This window comes from Megachile rotundata, chromosome 8 (assembly GCF_050947335.1).
Source record: "Megachile rotundata isolate GNS110a chromosome 8, iyMegRotu1, whole genome shotgun sequence".
In the NCBI taxonomy this organism is placed as follows: Eukaryota; Metazoa; Arthropoda; class Insecta; order Hymenoptera; family Megachilidae; genus Megachile; species Megachile rotundata.
This window is the reverse complement of record NC_134990.1, coordinates 9,981,429-10,003,829: the sequence shown is the minus strand read 5'-3', so window position 1 is coordinate 10,003,829 and position 22,401 is coordinate 9,981,429. Positions and strand designations below refer to the sequence as shown.

Genomic DNA, 22,401 nt, shown 5'->3' with positions numbered 1-22,401 from the left:
ATAACATGTAATCATATTAGAATCATTCATATCATCAATCAATCATATCATTTTTTTCAATCTTCCTTTATGTTTGTATTCAATTTTTGAATGTATTACTTTTCTAATAACCTGATTCATTCCACACATTCTTCATACAATTTAAAAGGTGACAACTATATTGAAGACACAAAAAGTCCGATCACTACAGAAGTATTTAGCATACATCGCCTTCAGCAACAGAAGCTTGCAGAAACCATCGAAAAGTAAACATTGCACAAAAACGTAAAAGGAATATAACGGTCCGAGCCAAAGTCGCGGTGACACGCGAGGTGCCGCTCAAACGCGCCTAATTACCGGCAATTAGTGCTCCCCTTTAATTAACTTAATTATAATCACGAAGTGCGTTCGCACGGGTCCCGCGAAAAAGCAGCCAGGAAACAACGGTGGAAGAAACGGAATGAGATACAATTCGTTCTTTTGTGTCCTCCTCGATTCTCGAGGAAGGACACGGTTTTGCGACGAGTAGTAAAACTGTGAAAGAGGTTCCAAGAGATGCATCTGTTTATTGTTGAGGACGCTCGGACGACGGCCATCTTGCGTTCACGCGTATTTGCATAATGAAGGATCAGAGGTCTGCGATCTAGGGAGTTTTAGATGTAAAGAGTGTACAGATTTTATGGATGGTACAATTTGTATCTAGCGATGTGTACATTTGTAAGTCAGGTTAGGTTAGAGATTAAGGTTAGGAAATTTTGTCCAAATGTGCAGATTTATTTTTCGTACTAAAGTCTTTAATTTATATTATATTATATTTGTATCTAGCGATGTTAACATTTGTAAGTCAGGTTAGGTTAGAGGTTAAGGTTAGGAGATTTTGTCCAAACGTGCATATTTATTTTTCATACTAAAGTCTTTAATTTATATTATATTATATTTGTATCTAGCGATGTGTACATTTGTAAGTCAGGTTAGGTTAGAGATTAAGGTTAGGAGATTTTGTCCAAATGTACAGATTTATTTTTCATACTAAAGTCTTTAATTTATATTATATTTAATTTATATTATGATCAAATAATATTACAAAATATAATTTTACAAGTGGTCAGAATACGAGTTAATTAAAATAGTTGATCAGCATTATCTGTATGTAATAAATTGAATTGATGTTGCGAAACTCAAAAATACCATGCAACAGGGAGAAAGGTGTACAAGATAAGTACGTATATAATGTTATGATATAAATTCATGGAACGAACGCAAGTGATGCAACACCGAGCTGTTAATCACCGCAGTGATCAATTATGGTATTGCATTACTGAATTATTGCAGCCGTGTAATCACGCGTAACCCAGTCCTTACTTTAGTGTCATTAAGTGAAGAGCTACACTGTTTAGCGGTATAAATCGTGATTACGTTTCGAAGTCGTAAAAAATTTTATTTCCCTCTTCATTTTCACGGAGAACGTACCCGGCGGCCATTTTATATTTTTTTACGATAGAAGTTTGATCATAGTCGCATAACTGATGCTAGGTGACGAATATTGATAATTAATAATTCTATCGTGGGACAAAAATCGATTTAGAAACCGGTGATTTATTTCTAGCGTGCGGGAAATTGAATTGATTTACGATGCTGGAAAAGGAAAGGCTGGAAACAAATATGGCGGATGAGAGCGCACTTTTAATATCGTGTGGAAGGTTTATTGAGTAAACTTGTAAAGTATTATTTTTTTATATAACATTAGAAGCTTATTTTATATATTTATTTATACACTTGTTGTTTTATACATTTGTTACAATTGTAATTAAGTGTTGAACATTTATATTTTATATTAATATCAATTATAAAGAATGATGAAAAGTTTAAACCTTTACAAGTTAAAATATTTACAAGTTTAAATTTAAATATTTAGTAAGCTAATTTATATAATTTAGCATCTGTAAAAATTGTGATGCTTGAGGTTATGTTTCCCAGCGCACTTCAAACAAAATGGCGTCAAAATCAAATTACAATCTGTCGAGCGACTTAGAAGCATTTAAAGACTTGAACAGCGAATAAACTTTATACACGATTCAGGTTAATTTCTATAGTGACCGAGAATTTATATGGGAAACGAAAAAAATCGTTGCGTACTACCGTGATAGAAAGTTTACGACGTATACAGGTAATTGGATACGATAAAGAACCATTGTTTCGAATACCCGCCCGAGGGGATACTCTTGTAAGTCTTTCCGAATGTGACGTACCATTTCATAGGGTAATCGTAGACAAAACATACTTAATTGCAATCGAATAAGTTCACGTTGAAACTGCTAAACCGGTTCAACGACTGGTTTACATGCAAACCATAGCAATATACATAAACAGTGTATAGGACAGTGTTAGAAATAGTTGTTTCTTCGTTTGTGAACACCTTCGTTAAGAATGTACATGATTTTCATGCAGAGAAGAATATGTATTGGATATTGATTTTTAATGTGGTTAACTAGTGAGACTATTGTAAAGAGTCATTTATGAACAGCAAAAGTCTTCTTCATCAAGGAATAAACATATCACATTATCCAGAGAAGAATATCCACTGCATATGTCACATTCAGACTAAACCACATATATGACTGTCTTAAGCAATTATTTACCAAGCACCTCCTTCATCAAGGAATATGTACAATGATCTTATGTCATTCAAAGAAGAATACCGATTGTATATCCACATTCAAACTGCTCCACATACATAAACTCATCCACATTAACCACCATAGATAGTCATTTGTGGACAGCAAAAGTCTTCTTCATCAAGGAATAAACATATCACATTATCCAGAGAAGAATATCCACTGCATATGTCACATTCAACCTAAACCACATATGTGACTGTCGTAAATAATTATTTATCAAGAACCTCCTTCATCAAGGAATATTCATAATGATCTTATATCATCCAAAGAAGAATATCTATTGCACATTCAACCTACTCCACATACATATATAACTTTATCTACATCAACCACCATAAACAGTCATTTATGGACAGCAAAAGTCTTCATCAAGGAATGAACATATCACATCATCCAAAGAAGAATACTCATTGCATATCCAGATTCAACCTAATCCACATACATGACTGTCTTAAGCAATTATTTACCAAGCACCTTCTTCATCAAGGAATATCTACAATGATCTTGTATCATCCAAAGAAGAATACCTGTTGCATATTCAATCTTATCCACATACTTAACAACCTCATTCACATCAACTTCCATAAACAGTCATTTATGGTCACTAAAAACCTTCGTCAAGGAATACACACAATAATCTCACATCACACGAAGAATATCTATTGTATATCTACATAGAACCTAATTCACATGACTATCATAAGCAGTCATTAACCACGAATCTTCTCCATCAAGGTATATCTCAGTTGCAGTCACATTTTCTCAGACTTCATCTGATGCAGTACAACTGAACAAGTATTGCAACTGTAAGTTTCAAGTCCTTCATAAAAGAAAAGAGACTTGTAGAAATAATTGAGTCGTGGTTAGTTCAACTTCTGATCAGACATATGTATAGACATATGGGGACTTATAGAAGTCCCCATTCCTTCATACAAGACTAGAAATGTGGATATGCAAGTGACCAACTTGTGATCAGTTGAATTTCTGATCAGACATATGTCTGTAAGTCCCCATTCCTTCATACAAGACTAGAAATGTGGATAGGCAAGTGACCAAATCGAGTTTAGTTCAACTTCTGATCAGACATATGTATATAAGTCCCCGTTCCTTCATACAAGACTAGAAATGTGGATATGCAAGTGACCAACTTGTGATCAGTTGAATTTCTGATCAGACATATGTCTACAAGTCCCCATTCCTCCATAAAAGTCTTGAGATGTGTATACGCAAATGACTGACTCGTGGTCAGTTCAACTTCTGATCAGAAATATGTCTACAAGTCCCCATTCCTCCATAAAAGACCAGAAATGTGTACAGGTAAATGACCAACTTGCACTCAATTTAACTTCTGACCAACCATGCATCTGCAAGTCCCACTTCCTCCATAAAAGTCTTGAGATGTGTATACGCAAATGACCAACTCGTGATCAGTTCAACTTCTGATCAGAAATATGTCTACAAGTCCCCATTTCTCCACAAAAGACCAGAAACGTGTACAGGTAAATGACCAACTTGCAGTCAATTTAACTTCTGACCAACCATGCATCTGCAAGTCCCAATTCCTCCATAAAAGTCTTGAGATGTATACACGCACTGGTCAGTTCAATTTCTAATTAAACATTCGTCCACAAGTCCCCTCCTAAAAGACAAGAACCACGCATAAGGCAACTCGTGGTCATAACAGACACGAATGGGCCCGGTGAAATCTATCTTCCCGGGCCGATAATGAAAAACGGACACGCAGCGAGGTACCCGGCTAACGACTCGCTAAAAATTGATAATCATCGCGACGAAGTAATGGGCCTGTCGTTACGCGTAGTCCTTCGTAACACCTGCCACGGAAACTTCCGCTAATTACCGCGGCATAATTCAGCGAACGACAGGTCTCGGTGGTGCGCGGTATCGCGGGCCGTTTCTGGTGCCGCCAAAGCGAGAGTCCCGTTTCGTCATTCATCAAGCCTTCGAGATTTCCATCCCCCACCCCGTGGGAGCCGGTGGGCCCATAAGGACATATCCTCGCGAACGCGTGTAACCCACACACCGTAGGGTCCATGGCGGGGATCGTCGCGGGGCCCTCGGACACCTCGAGTGACGTCAGTTGGGCCGCGGGGCCCGACGGGATTACAGGCAAGATCAAAAGGCGCCGACCGCCGCCGCAGACCCGATCTCTCCTCGAGCTTTCTTCGTCTTTATACCTTCGTTCGTTGCCTCTCTCGATCACGGTAGGCGCGAGCGGGCCCCAGAAACACGGGGCCCTCGGGTGGCCCCCATTTGCCAAGCGTACATACAGGGCAAATCTAACTTGTACAAAATTTCGAGATGTCTTGTTCATTGATATTTTAAGGTTTTTTGAGGATTTCGGTTGGGAGGCGACATTTGAGACTTGGATTCTTATTTTGGGGATATGGGAGTTTAGTGATTGAGGTTTAGGTATTTGGGGATGTAGAGATTTAGGGACTTGTGGGATTCTAATTTTGGGGATATGGGAGTTTAGTGATTGAGGTTTAGGTATTTGGGAATGTTGGGATTTGGGGACTTGTGGGATTCTTATTTTGGGGATATGAGAGTTTAGTGATTAAGGTTTAGGTATTTGGAGATGTAGAAGTCTGGGGACTTGTGGGATTCTTATTTTAGGGATATGGGAGTTTAGTGATTAAGGTTTAGGTATTTGAAGATGTAGGAATTTGGGGACTTATGGGGTTCTCATTTAGAGATAAGGGAATTTAGAAATTTGACACTTTAAGTATTTGGAGATCTAGAAATTTAGGGATTTAGGAATTTGGGGGTTTAGGTATTTGCAGATCTAGAAATTTGGGGACTTAGGTATTTAGGGATTTATGCAATAGGAGGTCTAGTAATTTTAGGACATAGGTATTTGAGGATTTAGGGATCCAGAAAATTGGAGATTTAGAGATATAAAGATTTAAGAGATTTCAGGAACTAGAGGAAACTAGGGAATTCAAATCTGGGGATCTCCATATCTAGAAATTTAAGAATTCAAGAATATTAAGCTTAGGCATTTTTATACCTGGGAATTTCGAGATCTAGGGATTTTGAGGTCTAGGTATTTTTATATCTAGGAATTTCGAGATCTAGGGATTTTCAGATCTAGGGATTTCGAAATCTGAGGAATTCAAGATTCAGTGATTCGGAAAATTTAAAAAAATACAAATTTAGAATTTGGAAATTTTGAAATGTACACATGTATTTTTGTACGAAGGAAGTACAAGTTGCATCCAAATGTATGTTCGCGATAATATACGCGGAAATTCTACGCAGCCGAATCCCTATGCCCCGTTATGAAACGAGTTTCGACCAGGACGAATCGAATGGCTTCACTTTGACCGGTGAATCGAATTCTTGGATCCTTGGGGTTATAAAAGGCGTGGAAGGAGAAGAATCATTATCCCCGAATGCGAGAAATTTCAAACTTGTAAATTTGTCAATTCTCAAGCTTCTACCGTTTTCAACTTATTCGATATCTTAAAATACAAATTCTCACGGCTCAAAATTTTCAAGTTGGTAATTCTTTAACTTTGAAGTTACTGAATATTTGAACAATAATTGTTATAATAAATCGCAAATCTCTATATTCTAAAATGTACTTTGCGAAGAAATAATTGCTAATTACAAAAATTCTTAAATAAACGAATTCATAAATTCATAAATTTCCACCCTTTTTATTGTCATTTTTACTTTCTTTAACAACTGTTTGTTCCTGTAATAATTTATTTGTATTCAAATAAAATATCTGCTATTATTACACATTTATTTTATTAATTATTTATTTCTTTAAGGAATCATTCCATTCTTAAATCCCATCAATTTAGCCTAATGAAAGCATTTATAAATGTTTTGTGGAGATCGCAGAGGATTAATCGCGCGTTAAAAGATCAGATAAACGGTACAGTTTAGAAGATTTAGAGATCGAAATATTAAATCGTCTTCTCGGAGCGATCACGTTTTCACGCGTCACCGAATTTAATTACACACCTCGTGTTACGTTACGTGTTTCCGTTTTCTTTTGTGTAGCCATTCAAACGTACGTATGATTAATGAGAGAGGTGTTATCGATTCTGTTGCCGTTAAACAACGTATTAATTCTTTGCGGTGTTAAATGCTCTTTCAAACTTTATTGAAAAAAGAATTAGTTTCATAAAACAAATATTCGTTCGTTCAAAATTTATTTAAAAAATGTAAGTGAAATTTTATCTAGGTTAAAATATATGTGAAGGAAATTTGAGATAAATCTGAAATGAATTTCAGGTAGATAGATTTCAAGAGTAACTTTAGATAATATCTAGATAATTTTCAGATACATTTCAGATCATTTTTAGATAATTTTCGGATACATTTTAGACAATTTTTAGATAATTTCCAGATAAATTTCAGATACATTTCAGATAATTTTTAGATAAATTTCAGATGATTTTCAGATAATTTTCAGATAATTTTTAGATAAATTTCAGATAATTTCCAGATAAATTTAAGATAATTTTCAGATACATTTTAGATAATTTTTCAAATACATTTTAGATCATTTTCAGATACATTTTAGGTAATTTTCAGACACATTTTAGACAATTTTCAAATACAGTTTGGATAATTTTCAGATACAGTTTAGATAAATTTCAGGTAAATTTCAGATAAGTTTTAGATAAATTTCAAATAAATTTTAAATCATTCTTTCATACATTTCATATGCATTCCACACAAGTTTCCTAATTCTAAAATTAAAGCAATGAGTAATTCAACAACGTTCCAACCTATTTCTACTATTTCAATATTCCACTATCGTCTCTCCTAGCATTCCGCAATGTCTGTGATTAGAAACTGCTTGAACAGAAGCGAAACATTGATTATAGACATTTGAGAACACGAACAGACACAGAATGTTTGAAAAAGAAACGTTAAGAATATTAATTTTGATGGGCGAAGAGTTTTCGACTTATCGAAGATGGTAGACCACCCTGTAGCGGAGATAAAAGGGTGGTCGATTTGTACGAAATGATCGAGAAAATAATTTTCAGCATGAATTATTGATAACAGGTAATTGATTGTGGGCGATCACGTTAATATCCATGATCGTGCCGATACGAAGCGATAGACGCTTCCCCGATTTGAATTCGCTCGACGCAACTCGCATGATTAAAATTTACCCTCGGGCCGGTGTCGTGCAGGGTAGCCGTTTTCGTCAGCTGTTATTTAACCAACATTAGCTGTAATTAGTATCTAAACCTCTATTAAACGGAATGTATTTCTGCTACAAAATTGTTATCAAAGGATTGCGATAAGATTATTATCGGAGTATGTATTATGCAGATAATGGTAATTGTATGCAAATTCTGATGTTACATTTATTTTAATGGGTGTTGCAACTTTTTGTTACATTAAATTGTTTGTGCAATTTAAATTGTTCTTATGCTTAAATTACTTGTGAAATTTTATTATTTTTCAAATTACGTTGCGAGTTATAGTTTTTTGTAAAATTAAATTGCAAGGTAAATGATGTGAAATTATGTTGCAGGTTTTCAATTACTTGCAAAATTAGTTATGCAATTATATTCTACAAAGTGAACATTTTTAAAAATTAAATTGTAAGGTAAATTAATTTACTTGTACAAAATAAACTGTTTCTAAAAGTAAATTACTCGCTAATTCAAATTATTTATGTAGTTAAATTGCAAGTTAAATTACTTGTTAAAACCAATCATTTTTGAAAATTAAATATGGCAAGTAAAATCAAGTTATTTATAAACTGAGCTTGCGAATTAAATCCACTAACTCATAAAATCAAATTCCTCCTAAATTCATGTAAATTTTGATAATTTAAAACTCATGAAGCGTCAATCACGAGCACAATATTTATGAAATATGCTATAATATTTTATTAACTTAATGCTTTTGTACCCTGTGAAATATTCCTTCTTGTGGATTTATACGATAATTTGTTTTAATGATCTTTCCGCATAATATTATCTGAGTCTTCAAACAAAAATGCTAATGTCATTTACGGTACTTAATATTCATAACATGCTAATACACCGAGCTTCGCCTGATATGTTTGTTACTCCGTGTTACCGGAAACAGTTCCAGATAAAAATGTGACACCATTTATGATACTTAATATGCATAACATCTTGATACATTTAATTCAATAATTATAGTGTTCGCGTGATATATTTCCAGTTAGTATCGAATGAAATTCAATAGAAAAATCTGATGAAATTTACGACATTTTGATATTCATAATAAATTTATATAGTTCTTACTATTCATTTATAATTATCATTGATTTAGGGATTTTGGGGATTTAGGGATTCTGGGGATTTAGGGATTCTGGGGATTTAGGGATTTAGGATTTTGGGGATTTAGGATTTTGGGGATTTAGGGATTTAAGATTTTGGGGATTTAGGGATTTAGGGATTTAGGATTTTGGGGATTTAGGGATTTAGGATTTTGGGAATTTAGGGATTTTAAGGATTTTGGAAATTTCGGGAATTTTGGGGATTTTGGGAATTTTGGGATTTGGGAATTTAAGGATTTTGGGATCTAGGAACCTAGGGATTTAGAAATCTAGGTATCTAGGAATCTAGAGATCTAGGGATTTAGGGATTTGGGGAATTTAGGTATTTAGGAATTTAGGAATTTAGGAATTTAGGAATTTAGGAATTTAGGAATTTAGGAATTTAGGGATCTAGAGACTTAGAAATCTAGAGACTTAGGAATCTAGGGATTTCGAGATCTAGGGATCTAGGGATCTAGGGATTTGGGGATTTGGGGATCTAGGACCATAGGGATTTAGAGATCTAAGGATCTAGGGATTTAGGCATGTAGAAATGTAGGGATTTAGGAATCTAGAAATCTGGAGATCTAGGGATCTAGAAATCTAGGGATTTAGGGATATAGGGATATAGGGATTTATGTAACATTACGTTAATAAATTTAAAAATCTGAGAATTTGGAGATTTAGAAATCTAGGGATATAGGGATTTATGTAACATGTCGTTAAGAAATTTAGTAGAAATCTATTAATCTAGGGATCTAGAAATATAAGGTTTCTGGAGATACGATTCTACAAATCTATAGAAATAGGGATTTAAGAGTCTAAAAATCTAGGGATATAAGAACTTAGAAATCTGCAGATCTAGGGACGTAGAAATGTGGTCCAAGAATCTCGAAAATTAGAAATGTAATTTAGAAAATTTCTATTTCTCATATATGAACTAACCCAATCACCTTTTACGCACTTTCATATCAATCATCATTAGAACGAATCATCATAAACTCCCTATATCATCATAAACTCCCTAAATAACTAGTGGACGTCAACAGGTTCCTGTCGCATTGCCGTCTAAAACTATACAGCAAATGTACGCTGTCCACCCTGAAAATTTCAAACGAAAAGTCGCGAACCGCAAATAAATGCAGATCCCAGAAGCCTCATTCCGCAATAAATAACCAATGACCGAAACAATGATCCGAAGGATAGGTCCCTTCGAGCCTCGATGAAAAGCCACGGGGAAACGGCGAAGAAGGAAGAGGTGGTCGCGTACCTGAGTGGGAGTATCCGCATGTACGAAGGGGATGCATGTACTTAACGTTCGGTGTGAGTTCCAAGCTGCGAAGGCTTCAATCAACGTGCCGTCGCCCGGGGCCTATCCGATATCAGACATTAGGTACCCACGGCTCTGACTACGTACTTTAACTCTTTCACGTTCCGACGCCCACGAGAGTGGCCTGCCTCGCCACCAAGACTTCTTCCTCTCCGACCGTGGCGAAGAAACGGTTCTGAATCTTCGACTCTGCTTCGATGCGTGCTTACAACCTAATATCTCCGTATCGCGGATCTCGCTTGATATCTCAATATGTGTCCTAATGTCGTTTCTGTGTGATTGTAATCTGTTCCGGTGTATAAAGTAATATCACTGTATCTTATTATATTGGGATGTGATGTTGTAATGTATGATATATATTGTAGTATAGTTGTGTCTTAATGTTGCTATAATGCAATTCTTTTGTGCTCTAGTGACTATGTTTGATGACTCTACGTTCCAATATTCTTATATTCCCTACTTGCAAATTTGATATCCTCACATTCCGTATCCCACGTCCCACATTCTCACATCCCCATATACTCATATCTCTACATCCCACATCTCCACATCTTTAATATACCTATATCCTCACATCGCCACATCCCCACATCCATACATCCCACATTCCCACATCCATACGTCCCACATCCCCACATCCCACATCCTCACATCCCACATCCCACATCTTCACATCTTTAATATCCCCATATCCTTATATCCTTATATCCTTAATATCCACATATCTCCAATATACCCATATCCTCATATCCTACATCTCACATCCTCACATCCCTACGTCCCCACATCCCTACGTCCCCACATCCCTACGTCCCCACATCCCTACGTCCCCACATCCCTACGTCCCCACATCCCTACGTCCCCATATCCCTACGTCTCCACATCTCCACATCCCTACATCCCTACATCTCACATCCCCACATCCCACACCTCCATATCTTTAATATCCACATATCCCTATATCTCCAATACCCCCACATCCCCACATCCTCACATCCCACATCTCCACATCTTTAATATCCCCACATCCTCATATCCTTAATATCCCCATATCTCCAGTATCCATATCTCCGATATCTCCACATCCCCACTATCCCATATCCTCAGTACCCTCATGCTGCTTCCCATATTCCAAAGTCCACCGTAAAAACAATAACACTCAAAACCGTATCGAACGGAAGAAGAATGTAATAAATAAGATTCAACAAAAAGACAGTGGTTGTTTGTTCGAGCGAAACTTAACTGAATCCGAGTCAAGAAGAAGAGGAGGAAAGAAGAGAAGAAAAAGGATTGTCAAACAACGGGGATCAACATCATCGTTCCGCGCAGCAACGTTTCGGCTCCTACTGGTCTCCTTTTACAAAGAGCTGAAGGAACTTTTACAACCGATGTTAATGGTTTTACGATGCGCTTCGAGTGAATTATTCTCCGCCTGTTAAGAGCGTCGCCTTCTTTTCTCCGCTTCGTCTTGGATGACCCTCTTCGACCGTGTTTCGTCCTCGTGTTACGCAAACCCTCGTCGCTGCATTCGAACGCGAAAATTATAGTGATTTAGAGCAGCGGAGGCATTCTTTGCGGCTGAAGAATTAGTTATTCCAGAATTTTAGAATGTAGATGGTTCTTAATACTTGTGAGTGCTGAGTCATTTTGAATGGATGATAGTGTTCGAATATGGAAATTATACGGTTTTCCTGTTAAATAGATTATCAAGGTCTATAGATTTGCTTCTCTTAATGGTTAAAAAATTAACTCTTAATGTTAAAACAATGGTGATATAATTGAAAACTTTGGAAATATTAATTAGGATAGAATGAAGTGATCCTCGAAACTACTAAGCCACATTATTTTTGAATTTATGTTAACGCAGTCATAAAATGTTTAGTAAATAGTAGGTGACTGATACATCCTTATCAGTGTTACTATAAGATTTTTAGTCTTTATCTACTTAAAAAATTTATCGATGATGAAGATTAAACTCGTGCACAGTCGATGAGGAAACATTATACGTCCGCAGTAAAATTCATGCAAAGAATACATTAAAACAGAATGTAATTACTGCGCACGATTACGTACGATTGACTATTGCGCACATGTTTCATATTTGCTTCGTAAATTTTTGTCATAACAACAGTATTTTCGTGTACACCTGAAAATAAAGCCGAGTTATACGCGTTCCCTCCGAGTCTGAATCGGTGCTTTCATTGATTCGCTCGGTGAATTTTCAACTAGTTTTCTGTGCTTTCGACTGCTAAATCAGTGAACCATCGAACTAGCGACAGTAATGTCACTGACGAATCAGTGAATTATGCCGGTGCCTCACCGTGGAGCCAATTCGAAACTGCGAGCAACTGCCACGAGGCCCGCACAACTTTAACCTTCTCAAGCTCAACTGCCCGATGCGGTGTTTTTCACGGGAGTGTTTTGCAGGGAATTAGCGGTAAAGAAAAAATAAAAAATCTAGTTCGTATTTCGTCCGAGGTTGACGCATTAAGTCTTCTTTAGTGTTATTCGAAATTTTGTGAAGCGAAGTTCATTTGTCGCGCGGTCTCTGCTGATCGGCGTGATTTATTGTTTGAAAGTTTTCTTAGTAGCGAAAGACTCGAAACGCTAGAAAATAATATAGTACTGGTGCTATTAAAATAATATAGGAATAAAAATACACAAAATCGTTGACCGAATACTTGGTTTTAATCTCATTATCAAGAAGATAGTTGAACTAAGTGAAATAATAATTTATTATACAGTTAGAAAGTTCCTCCGGTAAAAATTGAGTGTTACAAGTTCTGCGTTATGTTACTTTCGTATCATTAAATTGTCCTGGTTTTCATATGTTTCGAAATCGATCATCTGACATGTAGTAACCTAATTGATACGAATTATATTACCTGCTATCTCCGAAAAAGGTGACACATTTTTTTGTCAATGTTTCATTATGAAAATAATTCTGTAACTTTTTATCATTGATACATTACGAAATTCGGTGATTTATTTTTATTTATTCCTTCTTCGGTTATTAATGTATGCACGATATTTCTCGTAAATTATACCCAACAATTTTTTCAGCCAGTTTTATTCAAATAAATCAAATATACTCAAAATATAAAAGATATATCAAGTTTCAATATAGATGCATGAAAAGTGAGTTATTACTTTTTTCGCTTCATCTCGCGATTCATCTTCTGATACCGTTTCTATTCTGGTTCGATTGATTTACGAGCAACTTGGGATAACTTGTAATTTCCGACGTTATTTATTTCTTATACAATTCATCGTTTTTTTTTAAATTACAAGAATTTAGTAATTGAAGTAATCAGTATTCTAGTTTGTATTCAGACAAATTTGCTCAAGAAGTTTGAATGAAATTAAGTCAAATGAGATTTTATGATATTTAATGAAACCTAAAGAAATTTAATTGTAATTTAGTGAAATTTAATAAAGTTTAAAGAAATTTGATAAAGATTGTGAAATCTAATGAAATTTAATAAAATTTAAAAAAATTTCATTTGCAAATAACCAATTTCTATTGCATTATCATTTGCAAGTAAAAATAATAAATAAAAAAGTAGAATTACTATAAATTATTTTATAAATTCAAACATGCGTTATCGTCATTATTATGGAATCCAAAAGAGCATATACGCATTTGCACAACATTTCGTACACGATTTTAAAACATTACGTTTTTTTATCCGCAGAATAATTTTTTGCTATACCATTTCTCCACAGAAAATCATTCTTAATCACCCTCTCACGATTCTTTTTTCGAAGTCGCAGTGATTTCAGTTTGAACTTAAGTAACGCGAAATTATTTAACACGTCACTTTGGAATCTCTGTGTGTACTTTGCAAGTTTTTATCTGAGATTTCACGCGATTTCGTACGGTTACATTGTTTCGTAATTGTTGAAACGCTTCTGAACATTAAGCAAACAATAAACGATCTAAAAAAAGTTTTTTGTGAGATATTAGATAATTTAAAGGGGAACAAAAAGTATGAATTATTTTAGCAAGGTTGGTTGTATTCATTTAATGTTAGCATAAAGTTAATATAATTATATTAATAATAATATAATAATAATTAATAATTGTTTTTATAGTAATAATAAAAGAAAAATGATAATAGTAATGTTAATACATAATATTAAAAATTAATATAATAATATTAAAATATAATATTAAAAATTAATAACAATTCATGAATAATAATAATAATTATTATACTGATAATAATGAATGAATAATAATAATAATAATAGAGTTAAAAATAATACAACAATAAGAATAATTATTATTGTACTAATAATAATAATTATGTTAAGGTTGATTAATTATATTAATTTAATACACAAGCATTAACAATTGTAAAACTTGTCGTTAAGTTAATTATTTAAATCAGATATAAAAAAGGACTGCATTGTAGTACAAACGCATTTAAACAAAAGTAAATTATTTTTAAAAATTCTAACCACCTTTATACATAAATAAAAAAGAAAACATGAAGTTTCCAATAATTAAACATGAATTTTGAGAGAATCAAATAAAAAATGTAACATGAATTTTTTTAGTATTCAACTAACATATCAGAAATGAATTTTCAAATTATGAAATAAAAAAATCAAACGTGAATTTAAAAATTGTCAAATAAAAAATGAAGTATGAGTTTTCAGATAATCAAAATATTAACTTCTAGCTGAAATATATAATGAAATTAATTTTCAATCATAATCACCAAAAGCTACAAAGCATATTTAATATTTTAAGCAATTAGTTAAGCAATTTTTAAACAAAAAGGTTAAATATACTTAAAAGTAATATTATAATATTTGTAGAATGTGAGCGACGCAAAATTAAACTTAAATTGCAGTCAGTGGTCCGTCGCCATAAGCCCCACAGCGTAGAGTTATGGTTGCAAGCATAATTTTAATTTTAATTCACTGACACAAATAACCAAATACAAATTAAATTGATTGAAATTACCTTGAATCAAATTCTATTTTAACAACACAAATTTTAGAATTTCAAAAATTGGATGTTCATTTTGTTTTATTTCTTCATAATACATAAGAGTAGTTTCATTAATTTCTCCCTAAATAACACTAGAAACGAGGAATTTTTTTTCTATATTATTACTGCGTTAATTATCTTCTTTTACATCGTATTCAAATGCAAACTTAATTTAGCTTAAATACAAATGCAAGCTTAAAGCATACTGCTTTATCTCTTCATGAGACTACTCTTTGGACACTCATGAGAGTGGCTCATGAGTGGAACATGTAACTCCATTAATTTCTCCCTAAAAAATTACTAGAAGCAAGTTCATTTTAATTTCTACTTTATCATCTACTATCTCAGTCATCTTGTTTCACATCATATTTAAATACAAGCTTAATCTTCCTTCTGCTGCATCTCCTCATGTGAAGAGTACATATAAGTCTAACCTTATTAATTTCTCCCTAAAAAATTACTAGGAGCAAGTTCATTTTAATTTCTACTTTATCATCTACTATCTCAGTTATCTTGTTTCACATCATATTAAAATACAAGCTTAATCTTCATTTTTATCTTCTTATATAACTCTTCATCCACACATTCACATGAGTGGTACATGTACTCAAATCTAACTCCATTTCTTCCTAAATAATACTAACACTAATACTAAGTTGACCTCAATTTCTTCTACTCAATCATCTAATTTCACCTACAGCACATTCAAACTCAAGCTTCATTTGGTATTATCTCTTCATGAGATAACTCCACATATTCACATGTGTGAGCTACCTAAGACTGCATTAATTTCTCCCTAAATAATAGGAGTAAGTTCATTTCAACTTCTACTTTATCCTCTACCATCCTTACCAATCCACATCTGCATTAAATGCTTCATATGAGATAACACCACATACTCACATGTGTGAGCTACCTAAGACTGCATTAATTTCTCCCTAAATAATAGGAGTAAGTTCATTTCAACTTCTACTTCATCCTCTACCATCCTTACCAATCCACATCTGCATTAAATGCTTCATATGAGATAACACCACATATTCACATGTGTGAGCTACCTAAGACTGCATTAATTTCTCCCTAAATAATAGGAGTAAGTTCATTTCAACTTCTACTTCATCCTCTACCATCCTTACCAATCCACATCTGCATTAAATGCTTCATATCTCAAACTCCAAATACAAATAAACATTTACCATCAAATCATACGTTTGGAATCAAATGAACTGCAAACTGATCGCAAATCAGTTTATCAAATTTTGAATGTTCACAATCAACTCATGAATCACCATAATGAAACCATGAACGACCACAATGAAAATTTTGAACCTTCACAAGTCAATTCATGAACGGTCACAATGAAACCATGAACAACCACAATCAAATTTTAAACTTTGTACAAACTATGATCAGAACTAGAATAGAAGGTTTACAGCCAAATAATAAACGTTCACAATCAAAATTTTTATCAAATTTTGAAGGTTCACAGTGAAATCATGAATGACCACAAACCATGAACGAACACAATCAAACATTTTACAAATTATGACCAGAACTATAATAGAAGGTTCACGGTCAAATCATGAACCTTCACAATCAGAACGTTTATCAAATTTTGAAGGTTCACAGTGAAATCATGAATGACCACAAACCATGAAGGACCACAATCAAACATTTTACAAATTATGACCAGAACTATAATAGAAGGTTCACGGTCAAATCATGAACCTTCACAATCAGAACGTTTATCAAATTTTGAAGATTCACAGTGAAATCATGAATGACCACAAACCATGAAGGACCACAATCAAACATTTTACAAATTATGACCAGAACTATAATAGAAGGTTCACGGTCAAATCATGAACCTTCGCAATCAGAACGTTTATCAAATTTTGAAGGTTCACAGTGAAATCATGAATGACCACAAACCATGAAGGACCGCAATCAAACATTTTACAAATTATGACCAGAACTATAATAGAAGGTTCACGGTCAAATCATGAACCTTCACAATCAGAACGTTTATCAAATTTTGAAGGTTCACAGTGAAATCATGAATGACCACAAACCATGAAGGACCACAATCAAACATTTTACAAATTATAACCAGAACTATAACACAGTCGCAGTCAAATTATGAACCATGACCATAATCGAACATTTCACAAATTAACCAGAACAGTTCTAAGATCTCAGCCTAAACTTAGATATGCAATTACAAGACGTACCTTGAAAAGGGTATCCAGTGAAGTACGGTGCCATGTTCAGTGTGCTGACTGCCATCTAGCCGATCTGTCCAGTTGTAGCACGCACCAAGAATATCTCTAACCGATCAGAGTATCCGAAGTCACTGATCACACCGAAGCTCGCGTACGAAACTCGAGTAATCCCCGAAGCGGATTGCGCCGCGACGTTTGAACGACGGAAACGGCCTTACACCCGGATGCCAGTGAAAAACGATCGTGAGACCTGTTTGCTTCGGGGTCTCGGCTCGAACTGTTTGACCGGCGATTCGGGCGAAGGCTGGCGGCAAGTTAAAGAAAGGAAAAGAAAGCGAAGCCAGGTAAGCCGAGGCAAAAAGACAGGCTCCGCCTTCGTTACGGGGCCTGTCGAGGAGGGAACATCTGGGTCCAGGAGTCACCACGATGGCTCTGCTCGTGCGATGCATTGGTCACCTCGAAGGTGACCCCCAGGATGTGGAGGTGGTCTTTGCCATGACTCCGCCCGACCTTCTCCTCTCCAAGGCGAGCACGGCCCTCTACTGCTTCGCATGCGATTCTTTTCATGTTTCGCCGCCGGACCGGTAGCTGCATACCTCGGACCGATCGTCTATTTCTTGGCGGACATTCATTAACCCTTGCACTAGGATGCGAGGGCACGTCGCGGATGCATGGGTCATGCTCGAATTTTGCGGATGCGTTCTTTTTTTATTTAGAAAAGTATCTTGGGAGGTTTTCAGTTTGGAATTTTGAGTTTCATAGTAATTATATGATTTGTGTTTATTTTAAATGAGGTACATCTTGTTAACGGAAATTTGATATGAACATTGTTTCAATATGAGCTTCTTAGCTTGAACGTTAACTTAATGCAATGTGAACGACAAGTTAATGTTAATATTGTTTGAACATTGCGAGCTTCTTATGAACGTCAAGTTAACGTTAATATTATCTGAAGATATGGTTATTGTCTTCATCTGAGATTCGAGTTAACATGAATATCATTTGAAGATGATCGTAATTTTTGTGTGAACAGCAAGTTAATATTGATATTATTTTAATATGCACATTAAGTTAATATTAACAACCTCTGACCACGTGACTATTATCTCAATATGAACATCAAGTTAACATTAACGTCATCTGAACATTATCATGATCTTGATATGAACATCAAGTTAACATGAATATCATTTGAAGATGATCGTAATTTTTGTGTGAACAGCAAGTTAATATTGATATTATTTTAATATGCACATCAAGTTAATATTAATATCCTCTGACCACGTGACTATTATCTCAATATGAACATCAAGTTAACATTAAAATTACCTGAACATTATCATGATCTTCATATGAACATCAAGTTAACGTTAATATTATCTGAAGATATGATTATTGTCTTCATCTGAGATTCGAGTTGACATGAATATCATTTGAACGTGATCGTAATTTTCGTGTGAACAGCAAGTTAATATTGATATTATTTTAATATGCACATCAAGTTAATATTAACAACCTCTGACCACGTGACTATTATCTCAATATGAACATCAGATTAACATTAAAATTATCTGAACATTGCTATCATTTTCGTGTGAACATCAAGTTAATGTTAACATCATTTTGTCATGAATATCAGATTAATTTGAACAAAATTGCAACATCAATATGAAGTTAGTATTAACATCATTTTAATATGAAAATCAAGTTAACATTAACGTCCTCTGAACATTGTCATCGTCTGAATATTATCATCATCTTCATATGAACATCAAGTTAACGTTAATATCATCTGATACGTGATCACTATCTCTATATAGACATCAGGTTAACATTAAAATTATCCGAACATTACTGACATTTTCATGTGAACATTAAATTAATGTTAACATCATTTTGACATGAATATCAGATTAATTTGAACAAAATTGCAACATCAATATTAAGTTAGTATTAATATCTTTTGAACATGAAGATCAAGTTAACATTAACGTCATCTGAACATTATCATCATCTTCATATGAACATTAAGTTAACATTAATATCATGTTAACACGTGGGGACTATCTCAATTTGAACATCAAGTTAATGTTAACATCATTTTAATATGAACATCAGATTAATTTGCAGACAATTTTAACATCAATATGAAGTCAGTATTAACGTTATCTTAATATGAACATCAAGTTAACATTGGTGTTATTTGAACATTACCATTATCTTCGCATGAACATCAAGTTAATGTTAACATCATTTTAATATGAAGTTCAGATTAATTTGCAGACAATTTTAACATCAATATGAAGTCAGTATTAACGTTATCTTAATATGAACATCAAGTTAACATTTGTGTTATTTGAACATTACCATCATCTTCACATGAACATCAAGTTAACGTTAATACCATCTGAACATATGACCATTATCTCAATATGAACATCAAGTTAATATTGACATTATCTCAACGTGATTATAATTTTCATGTGAACATCGAGTTAATATTCCAAATAAATTCGAAATGCGTTAATACACGTAAGTGACCTTGATACTTGCAATTCGATCTGAAAATACTCCACTCTAATTTTTGTAGCTAAATGATTGCAACGCAAAAATTCGAAAGAAATGCAAAAGATCCAAATCTACAGAAATACAATAAGAATGAATACACATAAATTCCAAATGAATTCGAAATAAATTAATACACATAAGTGACCTTGATACTTGCAATTCGATCTGGAGACACTCCACTATAACTTTTGTAGCTAAATAACTGCAACGCAGAAATTCGAAAGATCTAAATCTACAGAATTATAATAACAGTTAATACACATAAATTCCAAACGAATTCGAAATAAATTAATACACATAAGTGACCTTGATTTTCTCAATTCGATCTGAAAATACACCACTCTAACTTTTGTAGCTAAATAACTGCAACGCAGGAATTCGAAAGAAATGCAAAAGATCCAAATCTACAGAAATACAATAAGAACGAATACACATAAATTCCAAATGAATTCGAAATAAATTAATACACATAAGTGACCTTGATACTTGCAATTCGATCTGGAGACACTCCACTATAACTTTTGTAGCTAAATAACTGCAACGCAGAAATTCGAAAGATCTAAATCTACAGAATTATAATAACAGTTAATACACATAAATTCCAAACGAATTCGAAATAAATTAATACACATAAGTGACCTTGATTTTCTCAATTCGATCTGAAAATACACCACTCTAACTTTTGTAGCTAAATAACTGCAACGCAGGAATTCGAAAGAAATGCAAAAGATCCAAATCTACAGAAATACAATAAGAACGAATACACATAAATTCTAAATGAATTCGAAATAAATTAATACACATAAGTGACCTTGATACTTGCAATTCGATCTGGAAACACTCCACTCTAACATTTATAGGTAAATAACTGCAACGCAGAAATTCGAAAGAAATGCAAAAGATCCAAATCTACAGAAATACAATAAGAACGAATACACATAAATTCCAAACGAATTCGAAATAAATTAATACACATAAGCGACCTTGATTCCCGGGAATCAGAGATGTCGTGACACACCGTTTTAATTTGTCAATGATCAATCATCTTCACCCTTTCTGTCAGCATTAGACATTTCCAGCTGATTCCCCGCTGCGACAACAGCGTCTCCTCTGATTCGCGTGTAATCACCTTGGAGATTAGCCGAAAAGCAAGCTGGAATCATCTGGACGAGCGTCATAATCCAACACAATAGGCCTTAGAACCGCGTTAATACGCGACGCTCGTGCACCGCCATTTACAGCTTCATCCTCACCGAGCCTTCATTAATATCGAGTTAATATCAATCCTTGTGATGTGGAACGATGGTTCACTGGATGGTTCATTGTGCCACATTTATTACATTCCTTGGAAATATTCGGACTTTTTAACAGGTGATGTTGGTGTTTGGAAATTCCTGAATTTCCAAATCTCCAGTTTTCAGATTTTCAAATTCCCAATTTTCTAACTGGTAAATCACCAATTCTGAAATCTACAAATCTCCGAATATCTAAATCCCTAAATCCTCAAGTTACCAAATCTCAAAATCTCCACATCTCCACATCTACACATCTCCGCATCTCCAAATCCCATAAATTCCAAATTCCAAAATTCTCAAATGTCCAAATCTCCAAAGCCCCAAATCCCCGAATCCTCAAACTTTCAAATTCCCAAATTCTCAAATCCCCAAATCCCCAAATCCCCAAACTTCCAAAGCCCCAAATTCCCAAATCTCCAAATCTCCACATCTCCAAATCACATAAATTCCAAATTCTCAAATTCCCAAATTCTCAAATGTCCAAATCTCCAAAGCCCCAAATACCAAAATCCTCAAACTTCCAAATTCCCAAATTCTCAAATCCCCAAATCCCCAAATCCCCGAACTTCCAAAGCCCCAAATTCCCAAATCTCCAAATCACATAAATTCCAAATTCTCAAATTCCCAAATTCTCAAATGTCCAAATCTCCAAAGCCCCAAATCCCCAAATCCTCAAACTTCCAAATTCTCAAATTCTCAAATGTCCAAATCTCCAAAGTCCCAAATCCCCAACCCCCCAAACTCCCGAATCTCCAAATTCTTAAATTTTCAAATCCCCGAACCCCCAAACCTCCAAATCTCCACCTCCTAAACTCCCCCAAAATTCCCAAATCTCCACCTCCAAAACTCCAAAATATAAAAATCCCCAAATCCCTAAACCTCCACCTCCTAAAGTTCTCCCAATTTACAAAACATGAAAATCTGAAAATCTACAGTTGCTTTACAGTAACCGCCACCGTCGAACATTTGAAAGTGCTATTAATTCGTGCGAGCGTGTATCGTTTTGAATTCATATCCCCGTTGGATTTAATCCTTCTCAGC

At 34.4% G+C, this 22,401-nt stretch overlaps 1 protein-coding gene and 1 long non-coding RNA gene across 5 annotated transcripts in view; one reads left to right on the top strand and one right to left on the bottom strand.

Moving 5' to 3' along the window:
* LOC105662100 (uncharacterized) overlaps nt 1-22,401 on the top strand; it is a 66,891-nt gene that overhangs the window by 30,329 nt on the left and 14,161 nt on the right. The gene's annotated exons all lie outside the window — the stretch shown is intronic.
* LOC100880900 (protein gooseberry) overlaps nt 1-22,401 on the bottom strand; it is a 51,157-nt gene that overhangs the window by 25,567 nt on the left and 3,189 nt on the right. Inside the window, exon 1 of one of the 3 annotated variants that reach the window (XM_076535054.1) lies at nt 17,507-17,928. The exons of the other annotated variants lie outside the window; for them this stretch is intronic. Within the exon in view, the coding sequence (XP_076391169.1) occupies nt 17,507-17,561 (55 nt within the window). The 5' untranslated portion in view covers nt 17,562-17,928. Of the gene's footprint in view, nt 1-17,506; nt 17,929-22,401 lie in introns of those variants that run through there. 3 annotated transcript variants of the gene reach the window in all.